This window comes from Artemia franciscana, chromosome 10 (assembly GCF_032884065.1).
Source record: "Artemia franciscana chromosome 10, ASM3288406v1, whole genome shotgun sequence".
NCBI classification, from domain to species: Eukaryota; Metazoa; Arthropoda; class Branchiopoda; order Anostraca; family Artemiidae; genus Artemia; species Artemia franciscana.
In genome coordinates, this window is record NC_088872.1 from 37,209,308 (window position 1) to 37,232,451 (window position 23,144).

The following is a 23,144-nucleotide window of genomic DNA, read 5'->3' on the forward strand; positions in this document are numbered from 1 at the left end:
AGGAAAAGAGAGAAAGAGAAATACTGTGTTTCTAATTTTTTTAATTTATTTATAGATTCAAAAACATAAAAAAGACAGAGTGCTGATGTTTCTACTTGCACATTAACCTTAAACCTATCGACCGAACTTCGACTCTCTAGTAACTAGAGAAGTTTCATGGGAGGATTAAGATTTTAGTTAAAGCTATTTTTAAAATAGTCAACCAAAGCAAAGAGTGTCATTTAAGGGATAAGAGAAAATTAAATATTTACGAGAAATAGAAAATAAAATCCAAGCCAAAAACTACCAGCAAATAAATAAACGATACAATTGATGCAGTTTTATAAAGGCTTTTTTAACCAATTTAGTTAGGTTTACACGCCTTAAAAAATATTTAGCTTTTATAGAATATTCCGAAAAGAAACAACCCGCATAGCTTATAATTCAAAAATATAGTTGGGGGCCAAGATATCAACCAAGAAAGACAAACATCTTTAGCCATCATGAAAGATTTAAACCAAAACTTGGTATAATACCCATAGAATATATTATATTTTATAGACTTTAAACTAAACAAATTTTTAATTTCATTTTTAAATAAACAAAGCATAGTTTGGATACCACTTATGTGAGTTAAAACACTAGCAAACTGAGTTTACTGAGTTTAAGGAAAATGTTGTGCCTCAAAAGCAGTTCGGTGTTTTTACTCACTTAAAATTTCGAAAAAGAGAACCAATCAGGTTTTGCCTCCTTTTTAGCGCCTCGAAATTTTAAAAAGCAAACAACAGGTAGGTAAAACTTCGGTTTAAAAAAATAAGAGGGGTATTTGCAGCAATGTCCATTGGGGGAGGGCAGGGGGTCATATGACCCGCATAGATTTTGAAATATGCATTTCGTATATTGTTTTCATTGAAAAAACTATAAATCTCCCCCATATAAGAAAAGATACATTTTGGCCCCCACCACTGAATTCCCGCTAATCAACGCAACGGGTCACTTGGCTTCCTTTTCTAACGTAAGCTCAAGAAGTGACGTGATTGGCAAACAAAAAAAAAGAAAAAGGACTGAAGTCACAGAATTAAACTGGAATCAAAGCCTTTTTTAGCATGGAAGTATGGGACAGTATTCCATCTTTTTCTCTTTTTTGAAAGCTTTCGGCGAAAAACTGAAATTTTTGAACTAGGTGCCTACAAATGGATGACGATCATATGGCTTGTGTTGTAATAGCGCTTAACCAATGAGATTCCTTTCCTAATTTTACCTATGTCTAATTACTCCTGTTTTCATCATTTTTTTGCTAAGGACACTGACTATTTACAAACTTTAGAAGTTTGTCTGTCAAATTCAGTGAAAAGACTTGAGATTTTTTTTTTTTTTTTTTTTTTTTTTTTTTTACATCGAGGAGATGGTATTAGATTTCAACTAAGTGATAAAGCTCTACTTCCGTCAGAGGTACCTTTATAGCCTGTGGCAAAAGTGACAATAAGTCACAGATGAAAAATTAAATCATTTCTTTTTTTTCTCAGGCAGAAACAGCGGGTAGTAATTATAATTATTTTTATAAAGCTGGTGAAGATTAAAAGGAATGATATATGAGACTTATTTACCACCAAATAAATATCCACATGCTTCATACTATACAAGGAGGAATGCAAGCAGTTGCACGTGAAGGAATGCAAAATTTGTAACTTCCTTGAGACTTCAATAAACAGGTAACTCAACTTAGGACTTAATGTCAATAGTAAGCAAAACAATGAAATACGCTCAATAAAAACACCTTCATCAGTAAAAATGGAAGGAATTGCAGAGAAAACTAGAAAAGGAACAAAAAGTTAAGCATTATTAGCATCACTTAAAGTATTTGAAGATGCAGAATCTGCAATAACATCACTGGCAGGAGTAGAAGAGGACTGCTTTTTGCTTTCTTGAAGGACGGCTCTATTTCGTCGGCTGTTGTGTCGAGATGAACTTGTTGACTCACTTTCTCCGTCTGAATCAATCGACTAGAATGATAAGCTTGATTTTAAAAAATCCAATTGACATACTAAAATACCGTTGCCAGCAATAACATATGAAAACTCCAGGGACTTATGGGCGTTCATTTGTGTGATTTAGATTGGATAGTATACTGGTAGTAGCAATGGAAGAAGTGAGATACTTACTCTCGCTTTTATTTTGACATCTAGAGTGCTGAAACATCTCTTCCTGCTACATCTGGGAGCGTATTATGACCAGTGTTTCCTATCAGATTTAGCAAGTAAATACAACCAGGGGTAAAAAAGGCGGGTTTATTTGCCCCCTCTTCCAACTACACGTTTAAGAAACAATGCGACTGTTAAAAAAGACGACATAATTCCATAGTGATACCAAAAAAACTTTAATTGCTTAGGATGAAAGTTTAGGACAATAATCACTCATTTTTTCACTGGTTAGCCTTTCAGGCTTCCACTATAAGGGATGAAGAATATCATGCGTTATGCCACCAGCTTACAGAACGGTTTTTTTCGTACTTCAGTCATACAGAATACTACAGTAATCCAAAAGGGAGATAATCAAATAATTGGCCAATTAAGTGCCACCATGTGCGTCAATGTCTCTTTATCATCATCACTTACACAAATTTGCTTGGTCAGAATTGATAAATTGATAATTCCTTAAATGAAGATGAGCTTTGTTACAATTATCATACACCCAAAAATATTGCAATTATTGATAACGATGAGGAAACGAACGAACTCGTTCAAATAAATCCTGCTATAGTACTGATCTTGGCTAGGGTTAGTTTTTCACTACAAACCAGATGGTACTACTGTTATGTCATTATGGCGATTAGTTCAGAAGATGCCATGTTCAAGACTGTTACTCCATTTTCTCGAATTTTTATCAAGGGTTTAGTAGCAATAACTTATGCCTCTATCCTTGGGGTCGATTTTCTTCCCCACTAAGTTCACCCTGGGAAAAACCACTCTTATATATCCTTGCTATACCTTTCTTATTTTGATTTTAAGCCAAAAACACAACAAGAAAATTTTCTCTACCAAACTGTATTACCAAATACAGTTTTTTATATTATAAAAGTACAAGATTTTTTGACAAATAATACTTAATATATTACTTTCAGATTAGATTTCAGTTTAATTTTTCTTTCTGACCTAAACTTCTAGGGCGAACGACAATAGCGCAGTTTTCAATCTGTCGAGAAAAATAAAAGATACAATGAGCTAGCAACAATCACACATCATTTCGCAAATTAGTAATTTCTGAATATTTTTTTTATAAAAAAAACGACTCAACAGAAACGTCTTGAGACTACCAAACCAGGGAGCATGTATAATCAACAATCATCATCATCACAAACTTTCAAATTTATTTGCTTAAAATATATCCGTTAATGACTTTTATATTAAAAAGTGTTCTAATGTGTTGTTATGACTGCGAACATTGAAGTCTGACATGCTGTTTTAAACCTTGTTTAATGTTTGGAAGTCCTGTTTTAGATTTTCTGTTCGATTAAAAGGTTCCCGTAAACTGTCAGTACCAACTGGGACGATGGAAGCATGCCTAAAAACAGCAACCTTGTTTAGCGCTTTAAAATTGCTTTTCTTTTAGCTCGTGCTAAATTATACCGCTAGTTTTCATTTTCGGATGCATCAGATCATAATACCTTGAATTCACATTTAACGACATTGACACGGCAATACATTTCTCGTGTTCTTCTTTTCTTCCAGATCGAGCATCTTGGAAGTCAAAGTTAATTTTTTTTTTCATGAGGTTAAACCTTCTACAAGACATTAAATGTAAGCCTCAATCCACTAGGCAATATATTTGGGTAGCAATGTATTTCTAGTCTGCAATACTTTATATTTAAGAATTCCACCATATAGGACTAATCTCCCTCAAATTTCTGCCAAATTAGTTCTATGTATTTACCATCCTTGGAGGTTAGATGTTTAATTCAAGTTCAAAGCCCAAGTAAGTTTCATATTTGTCGCAATCCATTACACGAGAGGTTAGAACTTCAACCCTTAGTTGCCAGAGAATGGTACCATTACCTCTGTGCTGTGGCTGATTATAGCAAAAAAAAATGCTTATATAAATATTCTAAGACTTGTCAATACTAAATGTTATTAAAGCAAAAAAGAGACAAACCTGTCTTGGAGTATTCTTAAGTGAAGTCCGTTCCGAGTTATCAGACGAATAAAAACTATCACTTTCGCTCATTTCAGAGTGATTAAGCACATTCCGCCTAGGGGCTTTGGGAGAGGGCGGAGGAGGTCGACGACTGCATACTTGAATTTGGAGTATTTCACAAAGACGTCGAAACCGACGGAGATTTCCTGGAACCGAATTTTATAAACTGTAGATGTCCCTTTTATATTATAAACACTTGGAAAAATGTGATAATAATAATGATTTTGAAGGAATTGAGCAGCCCCACCCCTTCCCCGTAAATCTTCAAAAGATTCTCTGATTTGGTTTTGAATACATTCTAATTAGATTTACTACAGCACATTATTAACTTTTGTTTATCCAAGGAATTGGGCAGCATCACAACCACGGAGAGGCAAATTCCATGGATAGTCATGAATGAATGAATGAATGTTCTTTATTAACAATTTATAAAGAAAAAACGATAAAAAAGAAAACGATGGAGTACAATAAATGAAAGAAAAACAGATCAAACATGTCATAAAGATATACACAAATTACTAATAATACCAAATCTAAAATAGTGTACACTTCAATGGCTGAGAAGAGGACTGGTTACTCAGTTTCTGAAACTGATAATCACCGGTCTGAACCGGTTCCACAACACCAAAATGGTTGACGCTGTATTCTTGAACTACCGAGAGGTCTGAAGCAAAAACTTGGCGTACTTCAAATAGCACTTTCGTAACACTCGCCTCATTAAAAATGTCCCAGAATGGGGTCAAATATAATTATTCTGGTCAGTATAATTATTAGGTTGACCTTTGCATTTCCGGGCCATTAAAGTACTTTGACAGTGGTGTGCATACCCAAACTTTGTATTCAATACTTTCTAATGATGTGAATCTTACAGTTGTTCTGTTTTAAAATACTGGCACGGTATTTTGATGTAGATAAATTTCTCTCTTCATCTCATAAACAACAGTACTTAAATATTTTAATACTTTAACGTTTGGTGTTAAATAATATTCATCTTCGAATCAGATTGTCTTGGATTATTTATTGAACATACTAATAAGCAAATAAATATCATTTGCTTTAAGACTTGAAAAACTTGATTTATAATAAACCAGGTAGCTGCAAAATTTAACGATCCCTTTTAAAAGCGCCAAGTGAAAAGACGGTATTCTACTGGTTGAGGTAAATAAATAAAAATAAAAACAAAATTGTTGGCAGAGAACTGTTCTTTTCTGTCTCTAAAAGATTGAATCAACTACGGTAGCATACTTTTTCAATACTTGAATTATTTTTTATAGCCAAACTTTCGACTACATCGGCTACAAAAATGATTGATCCCTCTAAGGAAGCTTGTCAAGAATGTTTACGGATATTCACGAGTTCTGACTTGTATGCACTTGACAAAATCAAATCGTCAGTGAATGACAGCCATCTGTTGGGAAAAGTAACAAGTGACTAAAAATAGAATAATCAATATACGAGGATCGTAGGAAATTTCTTCCAGTTAGTAGTTACAAAACTTCGCTCGTTGTATTTCAAAGGCTGACAGAGAAAACAAAACCACTTTTTCCCTAAACAACAAAAACAAAATATAACTGTTGAAGCACAAACGAAGCAGAAAATATAAAGGTTTTTCCATCATGGCGGTGCTCTTGCTAAACTTTCTTTAAATTAATACAATGTTCAAGAGACAACAAGAAAGGGATCATTGCTTAGCATTTGCTCAGAGGTCGATCCAGAATTTTAAAATGGGAGGGGTTGGAACTGCCTAGCGTTTTGTTGACCTTTTATTGTTCCCCGGTTTTGTATAAATACAAGTCAAAATTACACACCAGGAGAATCGACCCACCCCGGGGTGAAGGGAAAAACCGAAAATTTCATTACCCCTGTGCAGTAAAACTCCATAAAGAGAAACTGCATCCCCAAACACCTTCAAAAAGATTATAGAAGACGGCTTGAATGCGTTATATATGGTATGCACATATTAGAATGATACTTTGTTAACTGAGAGACTAGATATAAGATATTGTAATCCTACCGATGCATTATCAAATAAGTTACTTAGAAAAGCTGGGCACTCTTGATAGGAACGTTTTAGTTGTCATTTTATCTTGGTCATGTGTAAATATTTCAAAGCTGTGTAGACCCGGAGAAGTGAGTTTTCATGATTTCCGTGTAACTTAGCATTTGGTATTACATAAGCCAAGAAGAGACAAAAAGAAAATACAGGAAAAGAGACCTTACCAGCCACTAATGAGAATGTCAAAGCGTAAAGGAAAGTTTCCAAGTTTTCTACTTGATGTGCATTGTCTGTAGGATCTGACACAGGGGATATTTCAATGTTGAATCTAAGATGTCGCTGAAACATAGCTGCTCCAGTGCCAGCACGTCTATACTCAACTCGGAAAGTTGTAGGCCCTGCTACGCTGTGACTCAATTCACTTATCTGAAAAAAAAGCTACCAATGAAAAAGGTATAGCCAAAGATAAAACCAGCAATTACAATATTCAACTTCCGCGAAAAAAGGTGCATTTTAATTCCATTGGTTAAGTTTTGGGACTATTTTCGCATTTCAATCAAGATATTCCATATTTTTGGGGAGAAAAATAGCATCACATTCAGGTCGGGTTGAGCAACTAAACATACAAAGGAATGCAATATCTGTAGGGACCAATGAGTCTATTTTTCAAAAACCAGTTTTTTATATGATAAATGCTATGCCTCTTTTCATTAATACGTCCGTCTGGTGCACTGTTTCTGCGCAGCGAATAAGTTACGCTTATGTCACATAGAAGTTTTTCTTGCGTTAAAATTGTGCAAATTTAATACACTTTCTTTTCTTAAACAATGAAGTTTTCATTTAAACTCATCTGAATTTCTTATAATAAATTTATGGTTTAATTTGGAATCCAGTTCTTCAACTAGTCGAAAAAAAACAACCTAATTTTGGCTGGCTAATCGACAAAATGTAAGTACATATTTGGTGTTTCTTATAGCCTGATGAAAAAAAGTTCGAGCACTCATTAATTAAGTGAAAAACCCACAGCTAAGAGTGAACTGGCAATTAAACATAAATTAATTTATCTTACCCCGTAATATTTTAGCAGAGTTCCTTATTGAAATTATCATTGATTGATATCCATGCATTATTGGTGAGGTTTAATCACTGAGCTTTTTACCGTACAGCTCAGGTCACTGTTGCTCTAAGCTTGCCAATATCTCCTCTAAAAATCAATATAAAAAATTAAAATAATTTTTTTCCTGTTTACATGCTTAAGCAGCGCAGGAATAGGGCCCTAGTTCTATTCTTGCGTAGGATTATATTGTGCTGCGCAAAATCTGCGCTTTTTGTCGCATGTGTGGCGTAAGGCTGGTGTACTTCAGCACGAAAATAACACATCAATGTAAAAGAGGCTTTAAGAGGACAAAAAAAAATATCTTTGATAGTATCGTTTGAAGACTGAAGTAGACTTCAATCTTCAAAATTAAATTTTGAAGATTGAAGTCTATCCAATTAAAACAGAAAGACAGCCGTAAATAGTTACGTCCACAAACTCGCAAATATTAAGGAGTACCCACAAGCAGAATCGATTCTAAAACTTTACCAAAAACAATACAGACATAAATCGACACAGTTCATTGGGATTCGCTAACTGAATATCGTCAAAAAAAGAAAATACAAAATAAAAATGATTTCGAGTTTGACATTAAATCTTATTTTTTTTTTTCCGGTAGCCGTTCTTAATACCTCTTGTAGAGATCTTTTCAATTTAACCCATTTAAATTATAAACTTCCCTTAAATAATGTACATAATAAGCGGACAATAAGATTCTAGACTGGATTATAGACCAGTGTAGAGTTTTAACATAGTTAACTTGTGCTATAAGAACAAAGATACAACGAGACTCAATTTTAGACGGGACTCAAATTTAGACGGTTGAAAAAGCAGTTGCAAAAAGGTAGATGACTGAAAAAACAGTTGATAAAAGTTAGGTTAAAAAAGCTGGAAATAAATAGCTGGAATGACAGACTAAAAGTCAAACAAGAAGCAAGTATCCATAATGTCTTGGAAAGATTTATTTCTAATCCAAAAAGATTAATACTGAAGCTTATTGATGACTTACGATTTTTGGTGATTATTTATTAATAAAGATTTCATAGGTGTGATAAAACTTGCTGATAATGTAAGGTTTTGTGAACTGCCAATATAACTTCAGCTCCCCCACCCTTCATCACAAAATCGGAAGCCCCCCTACCCTTAGAGAAGAAGCTACGTACGCCCATATTGATTTCCCTTTTTTGTACAAATTAGACTCCGAAGTGTTATCCATACAAAGCCGCAAAGTGATATTAATTAATGCAATTTATCTTACAGTTACTTGGTGAAAGTAACTTTGGTAGTAATCCGATTGTTCAAGTGCTCTAATCCTTGCAACCTTTGAAGTTACACACACTCTTCAAATGGCAAGAACACTAGTCTTGGCTTCGTAAAAAATAAACTTTCCTCTACTCATGAATCAAAAGTGAAAAATCTTATATAATATGGAATTACTAATGATGATGTAAAAATGGGGGGGGGGTGTCTTATCATAACTAATACACAACTGGTGTCGACCTAGTCTAGAATCAATTCTGGTCTGTAAAGAGCATAATTTCTGCTTTCACCATCCCCCTAATCAAACACAGAGTTAACTGGTTCATTTAGTCCAGTTTCTGTGACATCCTGCCAATGAATGTTTTATTGTGGGATTTTAAGTCTTTGATCCATCGTGGTAAGTTGCATTATGTCTTTTCAACTTTTCTCCCTTTTTACTTTGTTTGTTTTTCCTTTTTTTTACTTTTTTTTACCAGTTGGCCTGAATTTACTGTAACGCAATAAAAGTTGTTTGGTTCCTTGTCGATTTCTTCTTTTTTTTTTGATTTTACGCCGCTGGGCAATTAGTCATGGCCCAAAACGGTAGAAAGGCCAACAGAGAAGAATTTCTAATGTATCAAATCAGTTTAAAATTACCCAAAAGCCACATTCAATGCGTCCAAGTTTCTGAGGATATGCTACATTATGGTGGTACAATGGTTCCTAAGCATATATGTATGCAAGCCACACATACAAAGTATTACTATAGATAGGTATTTGTAAATTTATTTGACCAAGTTGATTGATTTGAGATTGCATTTGTTTATTTGCAGTCTTGGCTTAGTTATACACCAACTGTCAAGGGATTATTCTGAAGGGGAAATAAACCCAGGAGAGCCTATTTTAAACCCAAATTTTCAACTGCTCTAAAATCCATCATATCAATACTGGGGAGCAAGATATTTCGCCCCCTAACCTCCTTTCATTTGAAGGAATATATTTGAACTAATATATAACAATTCATAAAAGCCAGAAATGACGTTATTAAATGTTGCGGCTTGGCTAAAATAAACCTTTATTCACATAATAATGCAACCTACAACAAATTATTGCCAGTCGATGTCATTGGATTGATATAAATGTTATTCCAGATTTAATTTCAACTACTGACTATGGTTTTAAATTCTTGATATTTTATGCTTGTCCTTAGCTTCAAACTAAAACCTTGATCTTTTGGGACCAAAAAAGAATAAGAATATAAAACCAGCATTTGAAGAGCCTTGAATCCCTTTTCAAACTTCCAGTGAAATAAAATTAGAAGTTGAACAGGTGATGACAATGAGAAAGAATTTCAATTAGCTCCTTATGCCTCTTACTAAACCGGTTTGGCCTAGTCAGCCATTAACTGGCCCTAGAGAGTGAAAAAATTCTTTCCTAAGAAAGTTAAAATCTAAACACCGAGCTATTGTTGTTTTATTAATCCCAAGTTGCAAATAGTGTTAGTTTTGACTAATTGACTATTTAGTTTTAGGCTAAAAACATAGTTTTAGTTTTAACTAATTGACTATTTAGGTTTTGGCTAAAAACATAGTCTTAGTCTCGACTAATTGATTATTTAGTTTTCGGCTAAAAATATAATGTTCGTTTTGACTAATTGACGATTTAGTTTTCAGCTAAAAACACAGTGTTAGTTTTGACTATTTAGTTTTTGGCTAGAAACATAGTGTTGGTTTTGACTAATTGACTGTTTAGTTTTCTGTTAAAAGCATAGTGTTAGTTTTGGCCAATTGACTATTTAGTTTTCATCAAAAAACATAGTGTTAGTTTTGACTAATTGACCATTTAGTTTTCGGCAAAAACATAGTGTTAGTTTTGACTAATTGACTATTTAGTTTTTTGCTAAAACATAGTGCTAGTTTTGACTAATTGACGATTTAGTTTTTGGCTAAAAAAAAGTGTTAGTTTTGACTAATTGACGACTTAGTTTTCGGCTAGAAAAATAGTGTAAGTTTTGACTAATTGACTATTTAGTTTTCGGTTAAAAACATAGTGTTAGTTTAGACCAATTGACTATTTATGTTCATCAAAAACATTGTGGTAGTTTTGACTAATTGACTATTTAGTTTTCAGCTTAAAAACATATTGCTAGTTTTAACTACTAATTGACTATTTAGTTTTCGCTAAGAACATAGTGTTTGTGCTTGAAAATCGTAAAAGGGGACGTCCTCCATCAAGTAAGTGTTTATTGTGTCATTTAAACTTTATTGGAGCAAAATTATGGAATTCTTAACAGAAATAAATTAAATTGGTTTTCAATATAATTATTTTCGCTTTCGTTTCGTCTTACTGTGGTTGTTTCATGATACCCGAGAACAATGGGAACGTGAAAAAAGCTCACTAAACTAAACCAAACCACCAACAATAATAGATTCATTCCGTTGCTTTAAAAAATCTTTTAGACCCGGAGTTCTTATACTGTGGCGCATATTCACATGAAATATTATGATAAAAATAAATTAATCCTCAAAATGAATTTAAAATTTCGTCGCTTTTGGCGCTTTGATAATATAATTGTGGTATATACACTTTTGTTACATACTCTTTACTTAGGGTACATTATTGCGCTGTTAAAAACTTGAAAAGTTTGGGAGCACCTGTAACAGCGACAGCAATTCAAAAAACGGGTGGGGGGGGGGGACAAGTTCGTTATTTTTTCGATTTTTCTTTTAACGAAAACGCCCAAAAAATATTTTTATTCAAATTGTTCAAAAAAATCATTTGTTATTAAAATCATTTGTAATCATTATCATTTGTTCAAAAAAATACAACAAATATATATAAAAAAAAACGAGAGTCACATAAAAGACATAAGTTCTATAAGCGGCTCTATCTTCTAACCATCTATTAACATACACAATATGTAATTAATAATACTTCAAAAACTAGTTTATTATTTTTCAAAAAAGAAGAAACAATTGATCTTCAACTGAAAAAAGGTTTGAAATTTTTTTCTGTCACAGCCTACCTTCCTCCCCTCCAAAAAACCCACAAATTTCAACCTTCCTTTTAAATAATAAAAAAAAAATCTTGGACTATCTTTTAACGAAATTAATTACGAGCCACTTTTATACTATCCGGGGGATCATTCCATACTGATACAGCATTGATTATAATAGCGCAACCCGACCTTATTTAGTGTCAGATTTCACGAGCCGGATGATAAAAAAAACGAACATTTTCCGATAGCAATACCAAAAAAGGGTATTTTTTGAAATGCCGCCATTGCCAGAAAAATTTGGTTCTAAGCGTTACCCCCCTGGCGATTAACCCACGGAAAATACCCCCCCCCCTGCGGAAAATACTCCTTACGATAAAAAAACGGTAAATATCCCCCGGTAAATCTTCCCCGTAGAAAACAAGGCTTTCCAAATTTGAGAATTTTATTGTTTTTTTTTTTATTTCCATAAGGGGAAGAAATTTTGGTACTTGTGTATTATGCGCCACTCACTCAAGTTTATGCTGTGTAAAACTGAAGAACAAACCGGTTTCTTCGTTAGTTATTTCGTTACTTTAGAAACAAATTTGGGCTATAGATTTGCACATTAGGGACGCGGGGGGGAGTAAAAGCATAGCGGGTCTGCATGGAAAATGTGTTAGGTACAATTGTTTTGCATATTATGAAGTAAGAATTTTTTTTTTACTTCAAACTGTCAAAATATTTTATCCCACCCCCCTATGTGCAAATATATAGCCCAAATTATTTATTTTCAATATATTCTCTCACTTGTCTTTGTCTTGTCTAGCTCTAAGCTGAAAGGGGGGGGGGGTATTTTCCACGGGGGGTGTTCTCCGGGGGGGGAGCTAACCGCCTGGGCAGGGGGTAAAGGCTGTCCACCAAAATTTTGGCAATTGTCTTTTAATAAACCCTAAAAACACCCTTTATTTTTCCTTTATCTCATTTTGCTGAGAACAACACAAGTTTAAATAAAATAAATTACCGATAGCAAAGCATGAACCAAATCAGCTTTTATTGTCGCTAAAGATTTTCCTTTCACTAGAATCGTGTATGTTTCATCTCGTTCTGACCCAATCAAATTCCCAAACCATGAACGCTTTGTCAACTCGGGAGACGTCTCAGGCGTGAAGTGAAGCTCTTCTAAAAGAAAAGAAAAAACAAAAGAATAAAAAAGAAAATAATTTGAAGGACTGGCTTCTTCATCCAGGATTACAACAAGGTGGAAATTTTTTGTCTCATTTTCTTATTAAATATTTATGACCTATCCCAGCCTTTTTATGTATCTACAATTGAATTTGTGGATTATATTCAGACAATATACGTGTGGAGGAGGGGGGAATGAGCTCAAACTACCAGCAACCTCTCATAATAAGCTGATGACGTCTTCAATATAAGCAGGTCTATCCAACGGATAGAAGAAAACTTTTAGATTATGCAAAATGGATATAATTTATCTAGGTCTCAAATTTAATTCGGCTAAGTCTGATGTTGCGCTATTTAATTGGAAAGCTGAAGGCGCCTTGCCCACCATTGTTCTTGGTGATATTTGCCTAAGACCCGTTGAAAGTGTTGTTTATCTTGGTATTTCCATTGGTTCCTCACTGAAACACACCCACCGGCTCCTTTTTGAACATTTTGAACGGAAAATTTGCGCTTCTTACGCTCTACTTGTAAAAAATATCACACGTTTGACAGAAATATCCTAGCGTCCCTTTATAATTCTGTTGCAGTACCTCATTTCCTTTACCTAGCCCCTTTTTGGCAATTTTTTTCAGTTGGTGAAAAAAAACAAAATCAGGTCCACTTTCTTTAGATTTTCTAAATATTTACTTCGGCTTCCCCCTTGGACAAGAGATACTAAAATGACTAGAAAGATTAAAATAACTGATCCCGAGCTTGCAATTTCCAAACTGATTAGTAGGTATAATTCATAAGTTCAATCCCACCCCTGGAGCAAAATTATCAAAATTTAAGTGTATATACATGTACATACATTCAGTTGTAGATTGGTGAGTTTTCAGTTCATAGTTGTTGTTTTTCTTCTTTGTGTGGAAGAAAAACACACAAAATTTTTTGCTTTTTATACTCCGTCTTTTTCTATTGGAATGAAGGGTGATAAATAAATAAATAAATCCAAAAAGAGCCAAGAGCTCATATGGCACCTGTAACGGGGTCGGAAGAGCCAACATTTCGCAATGTTATCGCGGTGATGTTTTTTTTTTTTTTTTTTTTTTTTTTTTTTTTTTTTTTTTTTTTTTTTTTTTTTTTTTTTTGAGGCTATCATGATAAGCACCACTGCGCGGGATTTCTGCCTCTAAAGCTGAATAGATTTTTCTATGATTTTCGATCGCTTCAAATTCATCGCTTGATTTAGCTCCTCCTACGCTTGCTGGCCCATACTATTGCCAGATTTAATCACCATAAAACGTGACCCAATCTGATATTTCTTGTAAAAGTGTTAGTCAAGGCCAGAAATTTTAAAAAAGGTTTTGAAATTAAACTCAAAACTTAATACTAAAAATGGCACAGCAAGAACAAAAAAACTTATAAAAATGGTCTCTGTCGGATTCGGAGTGGAATACCAACACCATATCCACTGCACTATGCAGGCTTGCAAATACTACATTCTTTTAAATAGTTTTTCTAATTTTTCCGAATTAGCCGTCCCTCTACTCCCCCCTAGACGGTCGAAGCGGGAAAGCGACTATTTCTAATTTAATCTGGTCCAATCCCTGATACGCTTGCCGACTTTCATCTTCCTAGTTTATCTGGAAGTGCCCGAACTAGCGAAACCGGGACCGACGGACAGAAATTGCGATCGCTATATGGCACTTGGCTGACGGGCAAGTGCCATAAAAAAAATTCTTTTTATCCTATATTATTTTTTGTGTGGATGTTATAGGATAAAAAATACATAGTTTAAAACATAAATCATTTTCTTTCATTAGCCTTCAGGAGGTTAAGTGGTAGCTCAACTATCACTTCTAGCAATTTATGTTGGTTTTAAGTCTAATCTGGATATTCCGTTTCGTTTTAAGTTTCATGTCATGAAACAGTAATTCCTATTCATTTTAAGGTTTCGCTCATTCAGTTCCTTTTATCTGCTCGTTCTAGGTTTGAATATCGTTCTTTGCTTATCTGATTTTTTTTTTTTTTTTGAAAACGCCCTTTTCACAATAACTCCGTATAAAGATCAACGAAAAATTGCTGACAGATGATCATCGAAGTCCTATTTGGTCTCTGACAAAAAACAAACATACGCCTACAACTTTGAAAAACAGCAATCCACGAAATTCTTCTGAATTCTGAAGTTGTGGTGAACAAAAACTTTACTAAGTCTCCTTGAAACATAATATGCTGCACTTATTGTATTGAATTGGTTATTGAAGAACGTGGCACCATTGTGTTTGGATTTCCTTTGTGAACATACTACTACAACACAAAAAAAGAACTCTTACTTAATTCTTATCGGCGAAGCTCCGTTTTGTTAGATTTTTAAAACACTTTCATATTAATCCAAATTTCAAGGGATAGGTTAGTTTATTTTTAAAATAATTAGGGCAGATCAATTTCCGAAAAATTTCCGAAACAGGAAAGAAAGGAAAAAACAACAATGAGCAAAAAACTATTTCAAATAATTCAATGAAATGAACAAAATGAAATTGAAGGATAAAACCTGGATTAAAATGGATTCAGCTTTACGAATCCATTTTATAGTCCTTTACTGATAATTACAAAGAGGTAATTTCGGTGTTGAGTCGTAAAGGGGTGCAAATATAATGATGGCAAAAAAAAATTTCATATATATTTGTGATCATTGTTATAATTTTGTAGGTTTTCAGTTGTACTTACAACTAAAATGTCGTTGGTATTAAACATCTACTTTTTTTTCCATTTGGATATATACAAACATTCCTGATAAGCGATATTCCTGATATTCCTGTATGAGAATAATACAAAACAATATTAACGCCATTGAAGTAGATAGTGATGTTAATAATTAGTTAGGTGTCGAATCACGAGTTAAGCAGAGTCGTGTCCTAACCCTGTTTATACATAAAGAATTTATAGTCTTCTCAATTTTTTTTTAAATTAAAATCTCTAAAAATTCTAATATTCAAAAGTACCGACCAATTACTATTGTAAATTTCATAAGGATCTTTATCTATATTTACAGCTTATTGATACGAAAAAAAAAAAAAACAACTACAAAATAAGAATTCTTATTTTAGCTCCCTTTGTGATACACTGAGGTTTTTCGAAACTTTAACAAATGGCGTATAGTTGCGGCAATAGCGGCACTTAGTGGATGCTACGCGATTTCCCAAATTTCGTTTTAGAACTTATGGTCGCTGCACCAACAAGCAGAGGCGCTACTATTAATTCAGTCAGAGGAGGGGTCAGAGAGCAAAACCAAAAAGATATCTAAATAGGGTGGGAACCTTTTAATTTTGTGGTTTTCACTTTTAATTATATGATTTTTCAAGCAAAAAAAAAGGAAAAAAAGGAAACAGAAAAGTAATGCTACTACTACTACAAGCTCCTTCTTTACACCCTTCCAAGAAGTCCCAATCCCCTGTAAATCCTTTCTTATGACCTCTTCCCAGCCCATTCGGGGACAACTTGTTTATCGTTTGGTCCTAGATGGTTAGCCAAAAGGACAAACTTTGACAATCTGCCATCCTTCATCCACAAAACGTTTCCTAGCCATCTCAGCCTTTGTCTCATTATAGCCCAAGAAAGCAGGATAGAACCTCATTTTTCGTAAGGCTTATTATTTGAAATATGGTCAGTCAGACGGGTACCCAAAAGAGTTCGTGGCAATTTCTCTGGAAAACATTTAACAAATCCTCCGGCCGTCTTTCGAATCACCCACGCTTCATAATCATACTTGACCACTGTCACCACTATAGCTTTCAATATTCTTATCTTGGCTCGGAGACTTTTCTTGCAATTCTTCTAAATTTTTTCAACTGTGAAAAAAACCGGGCCTTGGCTATTCTAATTTTAATATCTTCAATGTATCCATCATATTTACTAATAAAAACACCCAGATAATCTATCCACTTGATCGATGTTCTCTACTGAAACCACTTCTCTTGAAACTGTATCAACAGTATCTTTAAGTCTAAAAAGCATTATCCCACTAAATAATTTGCTTCCTATAGAAACCACGGTAATGCCAATATAATGACCTGGGGCAAATCTTCAGCATTTTTATTGGAGGGGCGATAGGGGTCCTTATCCGGACAGTCAAGGGGCATTGGATATATAATAATTTTTTCTTCACATTATTGGGGGGGCAACTACCCCCTCCCCCAATAATGTGGGTAAGATTGGCAAGTGGGCAATAATAATGGCGAGATCGCTAGGAATTTCCCCTTTTTCAAGAAATCATATCCGTAACATTCAGTTATTTATCAATAGCATCAGAACCACCAAATTTAAAAGCTCATTTATTACACTATTCGGACTTGAGGCCTGATAGTGTTGGGGCCTTATTGTTTTTAATCTTTTACTACTGCATACGTCTTGTACAGAGATCTCTTCTTGTTTACTAAATTTAAAGCATTTTCACTAATTTTCCTAGCTACTTTTCTATCTTCCCTCCCTATGACACCATCTGCTAATTCTTAAACTATACTCCTTAAATTATTCAATCCATCTTCTACATTGTCAAATATTAGACTCCCCAGTTTAAAATTCAGCTCCTAAAAAGTATCTTACAAAATCTCATCCTGGTATCTACCAACATCATAACATCCTAGAAGGTAGTAGTTACCCTTCCTAAATTTTAGCGTTAGATTAACCCAAGACACTACTAGATGTTGACCTTTACTTTTAACATCAATAACATCACTCCTACATACCCTAGTACCTTGAATCGATCCTAGGAGTCTTCAGTTTGCAATAACATAGCCAATAAGGGTGGTCGTCTTACCATCATGCGAGTACCATGTTAATTTATGAACCATTTTATTACCAAAAATACTGCATTGGTGATAATTAGACTGTCATACCTACAAAATGGCAGGGGTCAATAACCGCTGCTATTATCCTTTCCTACACCAGATTTACCTAGGTTAGGATACAATCTATTCCTATTTCTACCGGCCTGGAAATTAAAATCTCCTAATAAAAATACCATATTTCTACCTGGGATCTTATCTATTTGTTCCTGTAACTATAAGTAAAATTCGGCTTCCCTTCGAAATTCGAGTCCCTTCTGTCTCCATTAGTCGGTTTTCAGGGGGCATATACTACTATGACCGATACCTTGTACTTTTTAGTCGTAAAATAAGCAAATAGCAATCTATTATACCTTACCAACCTAAGCAAAACTTCATCTTATAATCCTATAATTTTTATCTTGAAAGACTTTTTACACTTCTTTAATACAAACTTAAATTTGGAAATTAAAACATAAATTTTATAAGCCTATATCACACAGAAAAAGCCTACGACTTTTCTTCATTTTTCATATCATTTTGAACATAAGATTTTGGTACTTGCAAAAGCACGTAAATATAGAAATTTTCTCTCAAATAAGCCCTTAAACAGCTCTCCATACTATTCCATTGCCCCACTAACGGTGAAGAAAAAAAAATGGGAAAAAGAGACACATCAGTGCTATCCAAGCACAAAGAAGTGATTTTCGTTGTTGTTCAAGCCAGAGGGCTGCAAAGGACTTGAATAAAGTTTTTGATAATGGCAATTCCTATAGTATAAATTTCATCTCGATTATGTTCATAAATTAATCATAAATCAATCTAGAGTTTAAAATAGGGCTAGGAACAGTGTTTTCACTTTCCTACGACCCTCGGTTCATCTCTCGTGACGTTAAGTGGGGAGAAGAGGAGCACTGGCCGCGAGGATATTTGCCCCCCCCCCTATCCTTTGAAAAGTCCCTTTTTTGGTATTGTCATTGAAGAATGGCTTTCTATACTTTCATCGAAAAACATCAAAACAAAAAAATCAGCCGCTCTCCCTAAATTTTGAACAATAGGCCTATATTTTTGACCCCCTCCACGTAATTTTTGTGAACTGATCCCACTAATTTCTCTCCTGACAAGGCCGAGAAAAGTCTTTGATAACAAAACTTATAAAAAAAAGAAAAAAACCAAGGAGTACTAAATGAACTCATACCGTAGGCCTTATAAGAAGAGAAGTATTCCTGGGCATTCAGCAGGCTTATAGACAAAATTGTTAGTGTTTTTTCAAAGTTAAAACCTATTGCAACATAATTACGGCATGTCTTCAGTCCTGTGACCCCCAGAAATGTATACACTCTCTGAATTGTTCAATCCTTTTTAAAATTTGCTTTATATTCCACTTATTTTTTGCGGTTCTACTCAGGCCCAGCTTTAACAACAGGGCCACTAAGCCCCAGTCCAGTGGCGCACAATGCCACGGGGCACAATAAATTATCACTGAGGGATTTTTTTTTTCTTAACAAAAACTGTACTGATGTGATTTATCGTCAAAGTCCCGGCGGAGGTGCACTCCACCACCGCGCTACCTATTCACAGAAAAGTGATTTTAAAACAACACAGGAATTTCGTGGCCCTTTATAAACTGCCAAATGTATCTCAAGAATGACAGCTAAAAGTCTGTTAACACCTCTCTCTTTTATTACTTTTGCCTCACCAATTCCGTTCTGTTCAGTGCTTTCACCATCCCCCAAAAATACTTGGGCCTAGAAGCATCAAAGCTTTAAATCCGGCCGGGGTTTTACTAAATAAGTAGCTTGCCTTAATGCGTAAGCGATTGGTTAACAACTACTATAATTATAATGATAAAGTTATCACAGGCCTGATGGTCTAGGGGTATGATTCTCGCTTCGGGTGCGAGAGGTCCCGGGTTCAAATCCCGGTCAGGCCCAACTTTTTACTCCTTCTTAAATATTATCTATGATTTTACCGTTATTATATTTATAATATATCATCTAAATTTCAAAATTTTTAGGACATTGACAGACAATACTTAAACTCTGACAGCCTTCCTTCAAACATCATCATATAATTTTGATGTCTTTTATTTGAACTTTCTCTATTTTGCTACGTATTTTGTTAAATAGTTTCATGGTTTCCAGGCAAACATTTGGTAGTAAATTTTTTATGATTAGTTTTGATCGTTTATTTTCAAGAGTTGCATACATTGCCATACCAAAACTCTAATTGAAAAATTAGACTCATCGCAATAGATATAAAGCGTGCATAAAGTTTGAGATTGGGAATATAGTCTTCTTTATGGGTCAAATGTTAAAAAAAAGAAGTCAAATGTTGGCCCAAATATTCGTAATTTCTCGCAACTCACCTGCTCCACCCAAGAATCGTGAAGGGATTGTGTTACGGGAGAGCATGATGGCTTCTTTTTTTTAATCAGCCTTTATAGCTCTGTAGAGATGGGTAGTCTAACAATCTTAACAGCGTAGTAGTGATCTTAAAACAGAGAACGAAAAATTGTCAGAAGCTTGCAAAATTCAGGGTAATTTCCAGGAAAAAGGAAGGGATCATTTCTTATGTTCAGTCTACTAAAATAGTATAAACAATTTATTTATTATTATTATTATTTTTTTTATCAGCCTTTTATAGCTCTGTAGAGATGGATAGTCTAAAAATCTTAACACTGTAGTAGTGATCTTAAAGGGAGAACGAAAACTTGTCAGAAGCTTGCAAAATTTAGGGTAATTTTGCAGGGAAAAGAAAGAGATCATTTCTTTTTTCAGTCTACTAAAATAGTATTTTTTTTTTTTTTTTTTTTATCAGCCTTTTATAGTTCTGTAGAGAATGGTTGGTCTAAAAATCTTAACAGTGTAGTAGCGATCTTAAAACGGAGAACAAAAACTTTTCGGAAGCTTGTAAAATTTAAGGTAATTTTCCAGGAAAAAGAAAGAGATCATTTTTCTATTTTCAGTCTACTAAAATAGTATAAACAATAAGCAACCTTATTTTTTTTCGTCATCAGTGGCCAGTAGCTCGGTGGCAGTAAGAAATAGAAAGTTGAAATTTACTGGCATGGGTGAAAACCGTATGATCGGGGAACGGAAAACAGTTTATCTAAAACTGGCAATACTTCCAGCAAATTCGCATAGAAAAAAGAATTTTTTGAAGCTACTAAATAATACAAACTATAAACGAAAACAAAACAGAACTGTTTTAGTTCCAAAATTAAGCCTTTGATGGATTATGTAGGGTCGGAATCGTGAAGAATATAGAATTATCTCTTCGAACCAAGGTTCAAAGTTCTAATTTGCTTAGGTTTCTAGGATATAACTATGGAAAGACCAATTTGGGAATGTAAAATTCCATTTCTTTAAGGTTATTTTACGAAAGTTTCGATATCGACCTGTTTTCTGCAAACAGTCTTGGTCCGGGTCACGGGGTAGAAAATAGACTATAACAAAATCCAACTTCGATCTCATAGGTGTGGGAAGATAATCTTGTTATTTGCGCATCTACCAGACGGGATTGTCAGATCAAGGCCAAACTTAATGGAAATCAACCGCTAGTCTTAGGGTTTTTTCAGACAACACGACCTCATGCGGGATAAAAGTTTGTCATCAGGACATCTTGCAAAAGACATCTAAACGAACTTGTTAAAAAGTAAGAGCTAATACCATTATTATGTATTTGGAATCAGAACCCAATCCTACCTCAGTGAGAGAAGACAAACCCACTTTGCGTGGGTTTGGATCTCCCAAAACTATTGTCGTCAGAACATTTGCCAAAAAATGCCTACCAAACTTTAATCAAATTTGAAGAACAGAAAGAGCACATGTCCTAGTCAAGCCGTTTGGATGCACATATACAATCCACCTTCCACGCAGAGGGGGCAGGAGGGGAGGGGGGCTTACAAAATTTACATCATAAAGTTGACCTCAACCTAACTGAGTAAGAAGCAAGAGTGACAGTTTTAGTTATAGCCTTTGGTGATCCAGACCCCATCCATCCTTTCCGAGGATAATAAAGAGAACGGGCCTAAATTATTGCCAATCAGAGATTTACCAGAACTGGTTGCTTAATATTATCGAAACTTGGAAGAAAACAGTAAATAAAAAGCTATTTTATGCCTTTGGGATAAGGACCCGGTCTGACCAGTGTGAAGAAGGGTCCCTAAACTTACGCCATCAAAACAATAACAAGAAGACTTTGTCAAATCTCGACCTCAGAAAGAGCATTTGATATGCTATGTCTACCTTTCTTAGGTTAGGTACCGACTTTAGGTTGTGAGAGGGGAGGAATGGTGACTTCAATTTATTATCACATCTCTCACAGAGACATGTCGCAAACTTCTTTTTTTTTCATTTAACTGGAGACCTAAATATTATCCAAGGTTCTGAAGAAATTTTCAATCAATTAAAGCACAGATAGCCTCAAAATGGCTTGAAAAATTGCACTTAAATGCTTTGAAAACAACAAAGGGAGAATAAAATACATAAAAGATGTATTCATTCTTTTGCTCAATCTGGTTTGAGAAAAAAACCAAGAGTCTTTAAATGTTTTTGGCCTTACAGATTGCTTGAAAGCAAAAAGCATCTTGAATAAGAAAGTTCTTCATAATGTGCATGTATGATATGCATATAATATGCTACATGCGCCAGCATCCCACCTGAGAGAAAGCATTTGACTGTTACAAGATTAAAAAGAAAAAGAAAAAACTAAGCGAAAGAAAAGATATTTCATCAAAAAAGAAGAATTTTCTTGCCCGCTTTACACCTTGTTTTAAAGAGCAAATTAAATGACGTCACCATGACCAGGTTTTTTTTTCCTTTAGCTTAAAGTAAGTTTCATTCAGTCCCGATCCGACAGAAATCAATTTTATATGAGACATTGTTTACAAGGTTGTGGTGGATGCCGCACCAAAGATTCCTAAACAAATGCACTTTTCCTTGCGCGTAATTTCATTCGTATTAAACATCGGTTTTCGTAGCATACAGAAAATGTATTACCAAAATGAATTTTTATGACCAAGCCATGCTCCACATTTTGGTTTCCCACCCCATGACATTCACATTATCGTCCAAGCATACTATGGGGCTGTTCTAACCTTTCACTTCGGATATTTCGGTTAGCATGATAAATGAGAGTTAAGAACTACTACGAGAACGAAACACTTGTCGTAGCATTAAAATTCAACTCATCATATTTTGACGAGTGCTTCAAAAAAAAGAAGAAAAACAATATATCCCCCTTTCTGATTTTTTTTAAGTGCTTTATTGGACTTGGGCTTTTTTTTTTACCAAAAGACACCAATCACAGCAAATATAGCAGACCACTTCTACCAGAAAAAATGAATAAAAATTTCTTCAAGCTTGGAGTTGTAATTTCCAAGAATTTTGATTTTTCAGTTTTTTTTTCTTGGCAGATTCGTATAAACAGAGGTGAAAACTGGTGGTCATCGTTTACCCCCTCCCTTCGCGGAGTATATAGAAGAATAAAAAATGATGAAGTCTAACAGAAAAAAAAACAAAAAGATTTTTTTTAAATCCGTAAAAAAGACTATGTCAATAAAAATAAAACAGATTTTAATTTTTTTTTTTTTCCACAAAAGAAGTAAGTCAAAGGAAAGTAAAGTGTTCCATTAAGCCAAAACTGAATAGAATTAAATTCAAATAATTTTTCAAG

The 23,144-nt window shown here is 34.3% G+C and overlaps 1 protein-coding gene and 1 non-coding gene across 2 annotated transcripts in view; one reads left to right on the forward strand and one right to left on the reverse strand.

The window, feature by feature from the left end:
- Positions 1-1,373: 1,373 nt before the first annotated feature.
- Positions 1,374-23,144, reverse strand: part of LOC136032156 (serine/threonine kinase SAD-1-like) — a 124,131-nt gene continuing 102,360 nt past the window's right edge. The window contains exons 11-14 of the mRNA XM_065712339.1: positions 12,500-12,657; positions 6,391-6,592; positions 4,129-4,316; positions 1,374-1,982 (exon numbers count right to left, since the gene is read on the reverse strand). Coding sequence (XP_065568411.1) covers positions 1,812-1,982; positions 4,129-4,316; positions 6,391-6,592; positions 12,500-12,657 — 719 coding nt within the window. The 3' untranslated portion in view covers positions 1,374-1,811. The remainder of the gene's footprint in view (positions 1,983-4,128; positions 4,317-6,390; positions 6,593-12,499; positions 12,658-23,144) is intronic.
- Positions 19,327-19,398, forward strand: Trnap-cgg (transfer RNA proline (anticodon CGG)). Its single transcript has one exon. It is a non-coding gene; the product is annotated as a tRNA-Pro (tRNA).